Here is a 12,900-nt window from a genome sequence, read left to right on the forward strand (position 1 = left end):
CCGCTTGGTGTCCTCCGTTGCAATTATTACGTAATCTCCAGCTGCGTGTATTTTTCGTTTGCTTCGAGGCGAAACACAGCTGCCACGAATGATTTATCATCGAATAGATATGTGAAATACACCTTGAGGATTGATTCTAAACAATGTTTGCCATGTTTCTGTCGGTATTATGGAGTTAATTTGGTAAAAAGTTTGGCGTTGTAGAGACTGCATTTTCTGATTTTTTTCTTAGCCAAACGTGATGAACAAAACGGAGCTATTTCTCCTACACAAATAATCTTTTTGGAAAAAATTAACATTTGCTATCTAACTGAGAGTCTCCTCATTGAAAACATCCGAAGTTCTTCAAAGGTAAATGATTTTATTTGAATGCTTTTCTTGTTTTTGTGAAAATGTTGCCTGCTGAATGCTAGGCTTAATGCTATGCTAGCTATCAATACTCTTACACAAATGCTTGTGTAGCTATGGTTGAAAAGCATATTTTGAAAATCTGAGATGACAGTGTTGTTAACAAAAGGCTAAGCTTGTGAGTGAATATATTTCTTTCATTTCATTTGCGATTTTCATGAATAGTTAACGTTGAGTTATGGTAATGAGTTTGAGGCTATAATTACGCTCCCGGATACGGGATTGCTCGACGCTAGAGGTTAACTCCAACTTATCCTCTGCTGCAGAGGTAACTCTGGGTCTTCCTTTCCTGTGGCGGTCCTCATAAGAGCCAGTTTTATCTAAGCGCTTGATAACAGCACTTGAAGAAACTTTCAAAGTTCTTGAACTTTTCCACATTGACTGAACTTCATGTCTTAAAGTAATGATGGAATGTCATTTCACTTTGCTTATTTGAGCTGTTCTTGCCATAATATGTACTTGGTATTTTACCAAACAGGGCTCTCTTCTGTATACCACCCCAACCTTGTCACAACACCATTGTCTAAAACACATTAAGAAGGAAAGAAATTCCACAAATGAACTTAAGGCACACCTGTTAATTGAAATGCATTCCAGGTGACTACCTCATGAAGCTGGTTGAGATAATGGCAAGAGTGTGCAAAGCTGTCATCGGGGCAAAGGGTAGCTACTTTGAAGAACCTCAAATATAACATTTGTTCAACACTTTTTTGGTTACTACATGATTCCATATGTGTTATTTCATAGTTGTGTTGTCTTCACTCTTATTCTACAATGTAAAAATAAAGAAAAACCCTTGAATGAGTAGGTATGTCCATACTTTTGAGTGGTACTCTGTGTGTGAGTGTAGTATGTGCGTGAGCGTAGTTTGTGCGTGAGCGTAGTTTGTGCGTGAGCGTAGTTTGTGCGTGAGCGTAGTTTGTGTGTGAGCGTAGTATGTGAGAGCGTGTGGGTAGTCCACTGAGTGTGCATAGGGCCATTGCAAAGGAGTCAGTTTTTTAAAAAAGCTGGTCGATGCAAGTAATTCAGGTAGCCATTTGATTAACTGTTCAGCAGTCTTATGGCTTAAGGGTAGACGCTGTTCAGGATCCTTTTGGTCCCAGACTTGTCGCTCCGGTAACGCTTGCTGTCCGGTAGCACAGAGAACAGTCTATGACTTGGGTGACTAGAGTCTTTTGACAATTTTTAGGGCCTTCCTCTGACACCGCCTGGTATAGAGGTTCTGGGTGGCAGGGAGCTCGGCCACAGCGATCTACTGGGCCTTACGCACTATCCTCAGTAGCGCCATGCGGTCGGATGCCAAGCAGTTGCCATACCAAGTGGAGATGCAGCCAGTCAAGATGCTCTCAATGGTGCAGCTGTATAACTTTTTGAGAATCTGAGGGCCCATGCCCCAAAAAAATTGGCCTCATGATGGGGAACAAGCATTGCCATTCCCTCTTCACGACTGTGTTGGTGTGTTTGGACCATGATAGGTCCCTCGAGATGTGGAACTTGAAGATTTCAACCTGCTCCACTATAGCCCTGTCAATGTAAATGGGGGTTTCCTTGGCTCTACGTTTCCTGTAGTCCACGATCAGCTCCTTTGTCTTCTCACATTGAGGGAGAGGTTGTTGTCCTGGCACCACACTGCCAGGTGTCTGACCTCCCTGTACGCTGTCTCATCGTCATTGGTGATCAGGCGTACCACCATTGTGTCGTCAGGCAAACTTAATGTTGGAGTTGTGCGTTGCCACTCAGTCATGGGTGAACAGGGAGTACAGGAGAGGACTAAGCATGCACCCCTGAGTGGCCCCCGTGTTGAGGGTCAGCATGGCAGATGTGTTAATCCCAGGGTCCTTAGTTTATTGATGACCTTGGAGGCCGCTGTGGCTGAGCTGTAGTCAACGAACAGCCTCCTCACAGAGGTGTTCCTTTTGTCCAGGTGGGTAAGGGCAGTGTGGAGTGTAATTAGAGATTGCGTCATGGAATATGCAAATTGGAATTTATCCAGGGTGTCTGGGATGATGGTGTTGATGTGAGCCATGACCAGCCTATCAAAGCGTTTCATGGCTACAGATGTGAGTGCTACGGGGTAATAGTCATTTAGACAGGTTACCTTGTTGGTCTATGGTGGTCTGCTTGAAACATGTAGGTATTACAAACTGGATCAGGGAGAGGATGAAAACGATCACTATGGGGACGACATTGTCACTTATTAGTGAAGCCAGTGACTGATGTGGTAAATTCCTCAATGTCATCTGATGAATACTGGAATATATTCCAGTCTGCTAGTGAAACAGTCCTGTAGTTTAACATCTGCCTCGTCCACTTCCGTATTGAGCGTGTGACTGGTACTTCCTGTTTTGAGTTTTTGCATGTCAACAGGAATCCAGAGGATAGTTATTTTCAGATTTACCAAATGGAGGGCGATGGAGAGCTTTGTATGCATCTCTGTGTGTGGCGTAAAGTTGATCTAAAGTTTTTATTCGCCTCTAGTTGCACAGGTGACATGCTGGTAGAAATTTTGAAGACAGATTTCAGTTTCCCTGAATTAAAATCACTGGCCACTAAGAGCGCTTCCTCTGGGTGAGAATTTTCTTGTTTTCTTATGGCCCAATACAGCTCGTTGATTGCGGACTTAGTACCAGCATTGGTTTGTGGTGGTAAATAGACAGGTAAGAAAAATATAGATAAAAACTCTTGGTAAATACCATGGTCTACAGCTTATCATGAGGTATTCTAACTCAGGGGAGCAGAACCTTGAGACTTCCTTAATATTAGAGAATGCACACCAGCTGTTGTTAACCACCCCCGAGCTTACCCGGCGGGGCTGCTGTTCTGTCCTGCCGATGTATAGAAAAATCAGCTTGATTTATATTTTCTTGTTCAGCCACGACTCAGTGAAACGTAGGATATTACAGTTCTTCAAATCACATTGATAGGATAGTCTCGAAAAGAGCTCATCCAGTTTATTCTCCAGTGATTGCTTGTTCACTAATAGAACGGATGGTAGACGCGGTTTACCAGTCACCGACGTAGTCTCGTCAAGTATCCCTCACGCCGGCCTCTATGACGCCTCCTCTTCCAAGTGTTGGGGGATTTGGGCCTGGTCTGGGATGAGCAGTATGTCCTTTACCTCCTATTAATTGAAGTAGAAAGCCTCATCCAAATCGAGGTTAGTGATCGCTGTTTTGATGTCCAGAAGCTCTTTTTCGGTAATTGGAAGCGATAGTGGAAACATTATGTACAAAAAAAATAAAGATAAGCTACAAAAAATACAAAATCGCACAATTGGTCAATAGCCTGTAAAACGGCTGCTATTCCCTCCAGCGCCGTTCTTTTGAGGAAAAAGAAACTGTATTTGTATGTATGTGTCTCTTTTGGAGTGGTAGGGTTAAAAGCAGAAGTCACATTTCGATTAAACCTCATGTGCAATTGACCAATAAAGTAATTTTAATCTTAGGAGAAGGAAATGCAAAAATGATCCTAGATCAGTGTCCAGGGCCAACTTGACCCTACTTTACATTTTTACAACCCCTGCACCTCACCCTCACTGGACCCCTTTCACCTTTACATAATTGAATTTAAGGAATGTTAAACAACGGTTAATGTAAGTAATAACACCGGTTAATGATTGTTTTTCGTGTAATGAAGCCGGTTAATGTAATAACTTGCTGGATAACGTTAAAAAAAAAGTTTTTTTTGTCTAATAAATTATTAGGTTATACGGTGGTTATTACACTGTCAGGTGAGTCAACTTTTTTTAATGAATAACTTCAATAATCATGTAATAACATGCCAAAATCAATGTTTTGATTGACTTCCCTTAATTCAATGCACAAACCACCAACCACCGGCAATTACAAACACCGACAAACTCATGCACATCATAGTCACCCTCACAAGCATACATTGAAATGTGCCCACACCACATACACCCACACCTCTCTTTCGTGTCGTCTGAGTTTCCCAAAGATTGGAAAGCAGCTGCGGTCATCCCCCTCTTCAAAGGGGGGGGGACACTCTTGACCCAAACTGCTACAGACCTATATCTATCCTACCCTGCCTTTCTAATGTCTTTGAAAGCCAAGTCAACAAACAGATTACTGACCATTTCAAATGCCACCATACCTTCTCCGCTATGCAATCTGGTTTCAGAGCTGGTCATAGGTGCACCTCAGCCACGCTCAAGGTCCTAAACGATATCTTAACCGCCATCGATAATTAACAATACTGTGCAGCCGTATTCATTGACCTGGCCAAGGCTTTAGACTCTGTCAATCACCGCATCCTCATCAGCAGACTCGATAGCCTTGGCTTCTCAAATGATTGCCTCGCCTGGTTCACCAACTACTTCTCTGATAGAGTTCAGTGTGTCAAATCGGAGGGCCCTGTTGTCCAGGCCTCTGGCAGTCTCTATGGGGGTGCCACAGAGTTCAATTCTTGGACCGACTCTCTTCTCTGTATACATCAATGATGTCACTCTTGCTGCTGGTGAGTCTCTGATCCACCTCTACGCAGACGACACCATTCTGTATACTTCTGGCCCTTCTTTGTGTTAACAACTCTCCAGGCAAGCTTCAATGCCATACAACTGTCCTTCCGTGGCCTCCAATTGCTCTTAAATACAAGTAAAACTAAATGCATGCTCTTCAACCGATCGCTGCCTGCACCTGCCCGCCCGTCCAACATCACTACTCTGGGTGGTTCTGACTTAGAATATGTGGACAACTACAAATACCTAGGTGTCTGGTTAGACTGTAAACTCTCCTTCCAGACTCACATCAAGCATCTCCAATCCAAAATTGCATCTAGAATTGGCTTCCGATTTCGCAAACAAAGCATCCTTCACTCATGCTGCCAAACATACCCTTGTAAAACTGACCATCCTACCGATCCTCGACTTCGGCATTGTCATTTACAAAATAGCCTCCAATACCCTACTCAATAAATTGGATGCAGTCTATCACAGTGCCATCCGTTTTGTCACCAAAGCCCCATATACTACCCACCACTGCGACCTGTACGCTCTCGTTGGCTGGCCCTCGCTTCATACTCGTCGCCAAACCCACTGGCTCCAGGTCATCTACAAGACCCTGCTAGGTAAAGTCTCAGCTCGCTGGTCACCATAGCAGCACCCACGTGTAGCACGCGCTCCAGCAGGTATATCTCTCTGGTCATCCCCAAAACCAATTCTTCCTTTGGCTGCCTCTCCTTCCAGTTCTCTGCTGCCAATGACTGGAACGAACTACAAAAATGTCTGAAATTGGAAACACTTATCTTCCTCACTAGCTTTAAGCACCAGCTGTCAGAGCAGCTCACAGATTACTGCACCTGTACATAGCCCATCTCAAATTTAGCCCAAACAACTACCTCTACACCCTACTGTATTTATTTATTTTTCTCCTTTGCATCCCATTATTTCTCTCTACTTTGCACATTCCTCCACTGCAAATCTACCATTCCAGTGTTTTACTTGCTATATTGTATTTACTTCGCCACCATGGCCTTTTCTTTTGCCTTTACCTCCCTATCTCACCTCATTTGTTCACATTGTGTATATGTACTTATTTTTCTACTGTATTATTGACTGTATGCTTGTATTATTGACTGTATGTTTTTAAAACCTTGTTCTATGTGATATACTGAATGTGAAGTTATTACATTAATCAGTGTTATTACGTTAACCGTTGTTCCAGTGTGTCAATACATTGAATACTGTTGAATACATTGAGTTTTAACTCATTCTTGATTGTAGCCAGCACCCATGCACCTGGCCAAAGCTACACCTCTTACCACGGGAGGTGGCAATATTGTAGTGGAGGCGACAACGCCATGGAAAGCTGAAGTACCAAAGCTGCAAGAGTCTCCGGAACAGACAGCCAAGGTAGATGGCTGACAGTCGAGGAGTGTGGGGCCTCTCTCTTTGGATCTTTATTCTTTACCCGACCTGGCTCTCTTTACGCTCACTTCCCCATTCAACACACTCTTCCTGGGTCATTATTCCATGTGTTATGTCTTCCTCATCTCTCCCGTGATCTTGAGGTTTTAGTCGTTCTTCCACCCCTTTATATGGTATTCTATCTTCCTCTTCTCTCTGCCGATATATTTCAAAACATATCTCTGCTTTGGACTTCCTTACTTCTGGTCTAGAAGGTGTCTAAGTGGGAAGTGGACAGACACTCTTACTCTTTAAGAGTCTTCCCAGCATGCCCACATTTGTGGTACGCACAACACGTCAAGACAAACCATGTCTGTCACATCTGTTGTCACCACAGAGAAGCCACAATACATTTCCACTTTTTCTTCTGGTTGCAGCACACCATATCTAGTATTGCTTCTGGGATTGTTTACCTGGTTTAGGTTGACAGGGTTTGTTTACCTGGTTTAGGTTGACAGGGTTTGTTTACCTGGTTTAGGTTGACAGGATTTGTTTACCTGGTTTAGGTTGATGGGGTTTGTTTACCTTCTTATTAGCTTACTAAACTGTGACAACAAATTCTGGTCAGGTACTTCTCTTCTCACGGCACCTTTCCTTTACATTACCAATAACAGACAAGCTGCTAACAATCATCCTATCACTCCAGTAAACTGACTGTGAGATTATGCTCAGCACTCTGAACTCTTCTCTGCACCTCGTCTAATGGCTTGAACCATATGCGTTTATAGAGTGTGCCCACCACATCAAGCAAAGTTGACATGGCTAAAAAGGATCCTGCTAAGTTGGTTACGGCTGTTGCTGCACCAGCTGCCGCGGCTGGAGATGCCTCTCTGAAGGGGCCACAGACTAAGGTAGACTCCAGTTTACTTAGGTGTATTAACCACGCTACAGTACAAGGCTCTTGAGGGTGGGGCTATCCCTGGGGTTAGGGGGCTATCATTGATCACTTGTTCATTTCCTTGTCATTCTTTCGCTGTTTTCACACAATGTATCCAAGATCATGAATTGACAGAGGGGCACAGTAACAGAGACTCACAGTGCATTGGATGCAGTGAAGGATGTCTACTGAACCATTTTAGCCATTTAGCAGACGCTCTTATCCAGAGGGACTTACAGGAGCAATTAGAGTTAAGTACCTTGCTCAAGGGCACATCGACAGACTGTTCACCTAGTCGGCGCAAGGATTCGAATCAGCAACCTTTCGGTTACTGGCCCAAAGCTCTTAACCACTCGGCTACCTGCCACCTGATTTACCATTCTGCAATGTTTTTTGACTACAGGAGAATAAAGAAGAAACCTGCATACTGCTCTGACGAAGGCCTTGAGGCCGATTCTTAAAAGCTTAATAAAGAGCAGTGATTCTATGAAGAGCAGTGTGCGGGTTTCTTATTTTTTCTCATGTTATTCAATTGTTCCAATGCACCTGCAACAAAGATAGCTCAGATGTGCAAGTGCCTTTTGAGATTTGACTACATGAGGAAGAGGGAGCTCTTGTTCCTGCATGAGTACTACCTACGTATGTAGGTTTGGTTGAATTGAGCCCACAGCCATCCAGAAGCTCAGTTGGGTATAGGAGCTGAGCAGTATCACAGATAGTAGCCTAGTGTTGTATTCACTAACCTCTCCTGCTCTGGGTTACAGGTACAAGTAGTTCCCCCAGGAGCTAAGGCAGCCAAAGAGGTAAAACATCTCTCGCTTTTCTCTCTATTATTAGTTATTAAGTTTACCAATTTTATTACATTAAACATCTATATTTATTACATTCAGATAAGTTATTACATTAACCAGTGTTATTGCATTAACCGTTGTTACAGGGTGTCAATACATTGAATTTGCTCTTTTTCTGTTGTATACATTGAGTATTAACTCATCCTTGATTGTAGCCAGCACCCATGCACCCAGCCAAAGCTACACCTCTTACCACGGGAGGAGGCAATATTGTAGGGGAGGCGACAACGCCATGGAAAGCTGAAGTACCAAAGCTTCAAGAGTCTCTGGAACAGACAGCCAAGGTAGATGGCTGACAGTCGAGGAGTGTGGGGCCTCTCTCTTTGGATCTTTATTCTTTACCCGACCTGGCTCTCTTTACGCTCACTTCCCCATTCAACACACTCTTCCTGGGTCATTATTCCATGTGTTATGTCTTCCTCATCTCTCCCGTGATCTTGAGGTTTTAGTCGTTCTTCCACCCCTTTATATGGTATTCTATCTTCCTCTTCTCTCTGCCGATATATTTCAAAACATATCTCTGCTTTGGACTTCCTTACTTCTGGTCTAGAAGGTGTCTGTGTGTCTAAGTGGGAAGTGAACAGACACTCTTAAGCTTACTTTTAAGTCTTCCCAGCATGCCCACATTTGTGGTACGCTTAACACGTCAAGACAAACCATGTCTGTCACATCTGTTGTCACCACAGAGAAGCCACAATATATTTCCACTTTTTCTTCTGTTTGCATCACACCATATCTAGTATTGCTTCTGGGATTGTTTACCTGGTTTAGGTTGATGGGGTTTGTTTACCTGGTTTTGGTTGATGGGGTTTGTTTACCTTCCTATTACTCTACTACACTGTGACTACACATTCTGGTCAGATACTTCTCTTCTCACGGCGCCTTTCCTTTCCATTACCAATGACAGACAAGCTGCTAACAATCATCCTATCACTCTAGTAAACTGGAGTCCCAGACCTGCTGTTTTCAACTCTCTAGAGACAGCAGGAGTGGTAGAGATACTCCACCCGGCACAGCCAGAAGAGGACTAGCCACCCCTCATAGCCTGGTTCCTCTCTCGGTTTCTTCCTAGGTTTTGGCCTTTCTAGGGAGTTTTTCCTAGCCACTGTGCTTCTACACCTGCATTGCTTGCTGTTTGGGGTTTTAGGCTGGGTTTCTGTACAGCACTTTGAGATATCAGCTGATGTACGAAGGGCTATATAAATACATTTGATTTGATTTGCTAAGTTTGTTACGGCTGTTGCTGCGCCAGCTGCCGCCGCTGGAGATGCCTCTCTGAAGGAGCCACAGACTAAGGTAGACTCCAGTTTACTTAGGTGTATTAACCACGCTACAGTACAAGGCTCTTGAGGGTGGGGCTATCCCTGGGGTTAGGGGGCTATCATTGATCACTTGTTTCCTTGTCATTCTTTTGCTGTTTTCACACAATGTATCCAAGATCATGAATTAACAGAGTGGCACAGTAATAGAGACACACAGATCTTGGAAAGAGTGAAGGATGTCTACTGTATCATTTTACATTTTAGCCATTTAGCAGACGCTCTTATCCAGAGGGACTTACAGGAGCAATAAGAGTTAAGTACCTTGCTCAAGGGCACATCAACAGATTGTTCACCTAGTTGGCTCAGGGATTCGAATCAGCAACCTTTCGGTTACTTGCCCAAAGCTCTTAACCACTCGGCTACCTGCCACCTGATTTACCATTCTGCAATGTTTTTTGACTACATTAGAAAGAGGGTGCTCTTGTTCCTGCATGAGTTCTACCTATGTAGGTTTGGTTGAATTGAGCCCACAGCCATCCAGAAGCTCAGTTGGGTATAGGAGCTGAACAGTATCACAGATAGTAGCCTAGTGTTGTATTCACTAACCTCTCCTGCTCTGGGTTACAGGTACAGGTGGAAGTAGTTCCCCCAGGAGCTAAGGCAGCCAAAGAGGTAAAACATCTCTCGCTTTTCTCTCTATTATTCGTTATTAAATGTACCAATTTTATTACATTCAGATAAGTTATTACATTAACCAGTGTTATTGCATTAACCGTTGTTACAGGGTGTCAATACATTGAATTTGTTATTTTTCTGTTGTATACATTGAGTATTAACTCATCCTTGATTGTAGCCAGCACCCATGCACCCAGCCAAAGCTACACCTCTTACCACAGGAGGAGGCAATATTGTAGGGGAGGCGACAACGCCATGGAAAGCTGAAGTACCAAAGCTTCAAGTATCTCCGGAACAGACAGCCAAGGTAGATGGCTGACAGTCGAGGAGTGTGGGGCCTCTCTCTTTGGATCTTTTTTCTTTACCCGACCTGGCTCTCTTTACGCTCACTTCCCCATTCAACACACTCTTCCTGGGTCATTATTCCATGTGTTATGTCTTCCTCATCTCTCCCGTGATCTTGAGGTTTTAGTCGTTCTTCCACCCCTTTATATGGTATTCTATCTTCCTCTTCTCTCTGCCGATATATTTCAAAACATATCTCTGCTTTGGACTTCCTTACTTCTGGTCTAGAAGGTGTCTGTGTGTCTAAGTGGGAAGTGAACAGGCACTTTTACTTTTAAGCTCTATGACTGAGTCTTCCCAGCATGCCCACACTTTGTTGCGTTCAACACGTCAAGACAAACCATGTCTGTCACATCTGTTGTCACCACAGAGAAGCCACAATATATTTCCACTTTTACTTTTTCTTCTGGTTGCAGCACACCATATCTAGTATTACTTCTGGGTTTGTTTTCCTGGTTTAGGTTGACAGGGTTTGTTTACCTGGTTTAGGTTGACAGTTTTTTTAACCTGGTTTAGGTTGACAGGGTTTGTTTACCTGGTTTAGGTTGATGCGGTTTGTTTACCTTCCTATTTCTCAACTAAACTGCGAAAACAAATTCTGGTCAGGTACTTCTCTTCTCACGGCACCTTTCCTTTCCATTACCAATGACAGACAAACTGCTAACTTTCTTCCTATCACTCTACTAGACCGTGACTGTGAGATTATGCTCAGCACTCTGAACTCTTCTTTGCACCTCGTCTAATGGCTTGAACCATATGCGTTTATAGAGTGTGCCCACCACATCAAGCAAAGTTGACATGGCTAAAAAGGATCCTGCTAAGTTGGTTACGGCTGTTGCTGCACCAGCTGCCGCGGCTGGAGATGCCTCTCTGAAGGGGCCACAGACTAAGGTAGACTCCAGTTTACTTAGGTGTATTAACCACGCTACAGTACAAGGCTCTTGAGGGTGGGGCTATCCCTGGGGTTAGGGGGCTATCATTGATCACTTGTTCATTTCCTTGTCATTCTTTCGCTGTTTTCACACAATGTATCCAAGATCATGAATTGACAGAGGGGCACAGTAACAGAGACTCACAGTGCATTGGACGCAGTGAAGGATGTCTACTGAACCATTTTAGCCATTTAGCAGACGCTCTTATCCAGAGGGACTTACAGGAGCAATTAGAGTTAAGTACCTTGCTCAAGGGCACATCGACAGATTGTTCACCTAGTCGGCTCAGGGATTCGAATCAGCAACCTTTCGGTTACTTGCCCAAAGCTCTTAACCACTCGGCTACCTGCCACCTGATTTACCATTCTGCAATGTTTTTTGACTACAGGAGAATAAAGAAGAAACCTGCATACTGCTCTGACGAAGGCCTTGAGGCCGATTCTTAAAAGCTTAATAAAGAGCAGTGATTCTATGAAGAGCAGTGTGCGGGTTTCTTATTTTTTCTCATGTTATTCAATTGTTCCAATGCACCTGCAACAAAGATAGCTCAGATGTGCAAGTGCCTTTTGAGATTTGACTACATGAGGAAGAGGGAGCTCTTGTTCCTGCATGAGTACTACCTATGTATGTAGGTTTGGTTGAATTGAGCCCACAGCCATCCAGAAGCTCAGTTGGGTATAGGAGCTGAGCAGTATCACAGATAGCAGCCTAGTGTTGTATTCACTAACCTCTCCTGCTCTGGGTTACAGGTACAGGTGGAAATAGTTCCCCCAGGAGCTAAGGCAGCCAAAAAGGTAAATCATCCATTTCTCTCTTCTCGATGTGGGTTTGATATTGCACTAAATTGATTGGCATGGAGTTGCATTGCTTGTGTTTGAGTTTTGTTGCATCATGTGTAGGAGCTTGCTGTGGACCCGTTCGATGCCCTGGCTGATTCCTTACCCTCATCAGAGTCTTTCGCCCCTGCAGCCCATGTATACACCGGGCCAGAGGTGATAGAGGTACAGAACCTTCACAGAGTGTGTGTGTGTGCACAGTGCAATTTAGATTGGGTTGTGTGTGTGTGCACCTGGTCACCATGTAAAACAGTGTGTGTTATTGTATATGTCTCACAGCATGGATTATCCTCAAAGAAGGCAGTGATCTGTGGGGGGAACGACTGCCCACTGCCCCCAGGATACCGATTTGAAGACATGGTCAGTCTTTAAATCACCCTCCCCATCCAGTGTTCTTCCTCCTCATCATCATCATCACTTCTGCATCTTAATCCAACCCTCAGCCTTCTGCTGTTAGAGAGCTTTGAGTTTGCATGTATCTTTAGCTTTGTACTGCAGTACTCCCTTTGACATGAGACATTTGACTGGAACCCCTTGGTTATCAGGTCTTCCAACAGAGAGATACGCCCCATCCAGAAACAGCCCCTAGACCATGTCCTATCCCCTGGACACTTGTGTTAATCTGAGACGAATGGATAGGTTTTAGCAATATGGGCACATTTTCACCAAGCTGATCAGATGACAAGATGAAGTTACTACCATATCTATCCTTTTATGTCGAATTTATATGATGGACTAGGGTTTGTTTCTGGACTTTGCCAAAAAAGCCTGTATATAGTTACCACACTTTA

At 43.8% G+C, this 12,900-nt stretch overlaps 1 protein-coding gene across 50 annotated transcripts in view; it reads left to right on the forward strand.

Moving 5' to 3' along the window:
- Positions 1-12,900, forward strand: part of LOC109891632 (proline-rich protein 36) — a 95,330-nt gene that overhangs the window by 52,896 nt on the left and 29,534 nt on the right. For 23 of the 50 annotated variants that reach the window (XM_031825561.1, XM_031825585.1, XM_031825562.1 and 20 more), the window contains 11 exons: positions 6,149-6,277; positions 7,060-7,182; positions 7,973-8,011; positions 8,215-8,343; positions 9,287-9,355; positions 9,949-9,993; positions 10,175-10,303; positions 11,110-11,232; positions 12,023-12,067; positions 12,173-12,274; positions 12,389-12,469. In XM_031825561.1, the coding sequence (XP_031681421.1) occupies positions 6,149-6,277; positions 7,060-7,182; positions 7,973-8,011; positions 8,215-8,343; positions 9,287-9,355; positions 9,949-9,993; positions 10,175-10,303; positions 11,110-11,232; positions 12,023-12,067; positions 12,173-12,274; positions 12,389-12,469 (1,014 nt within the window). The remainder of the gene's footprint in view (positions 1-6,148; positions 6,278-7,059; positions 7,183-7,972; positions 8,012-8,214; positions 8,344-9,286; positions 9,356-9,948; positions 9,994-10,174; positions 10,304-11,109; positions 11,233-12,022; positions 12,068-12,172; positions 12,275-12,388; positions 12,470-12,900) is intronic. The other 27 variants (XM_031825598.1, XM_031825580.1, XM_031825596.1 and 24 more) reach the window with 18 other exon arrangements.

Source organism: Oncorhynchus kisutch, linkage group LG5 (assembly GCF_002021735.2).
Source record: "Oncorhynchus kisutch isolate 150728-3 linkage group LG5, Okis_V2, whole genome shotgun sequence".
In the NCBI taxonomy this organism is placed as follows: domain Eukaryota; kingdom Metazoa; phylum Chordata; class Actinopteri; order Salmoniformes; family Salmonidae; genus Oncorhynchus; species Oncorhynchus kisutch.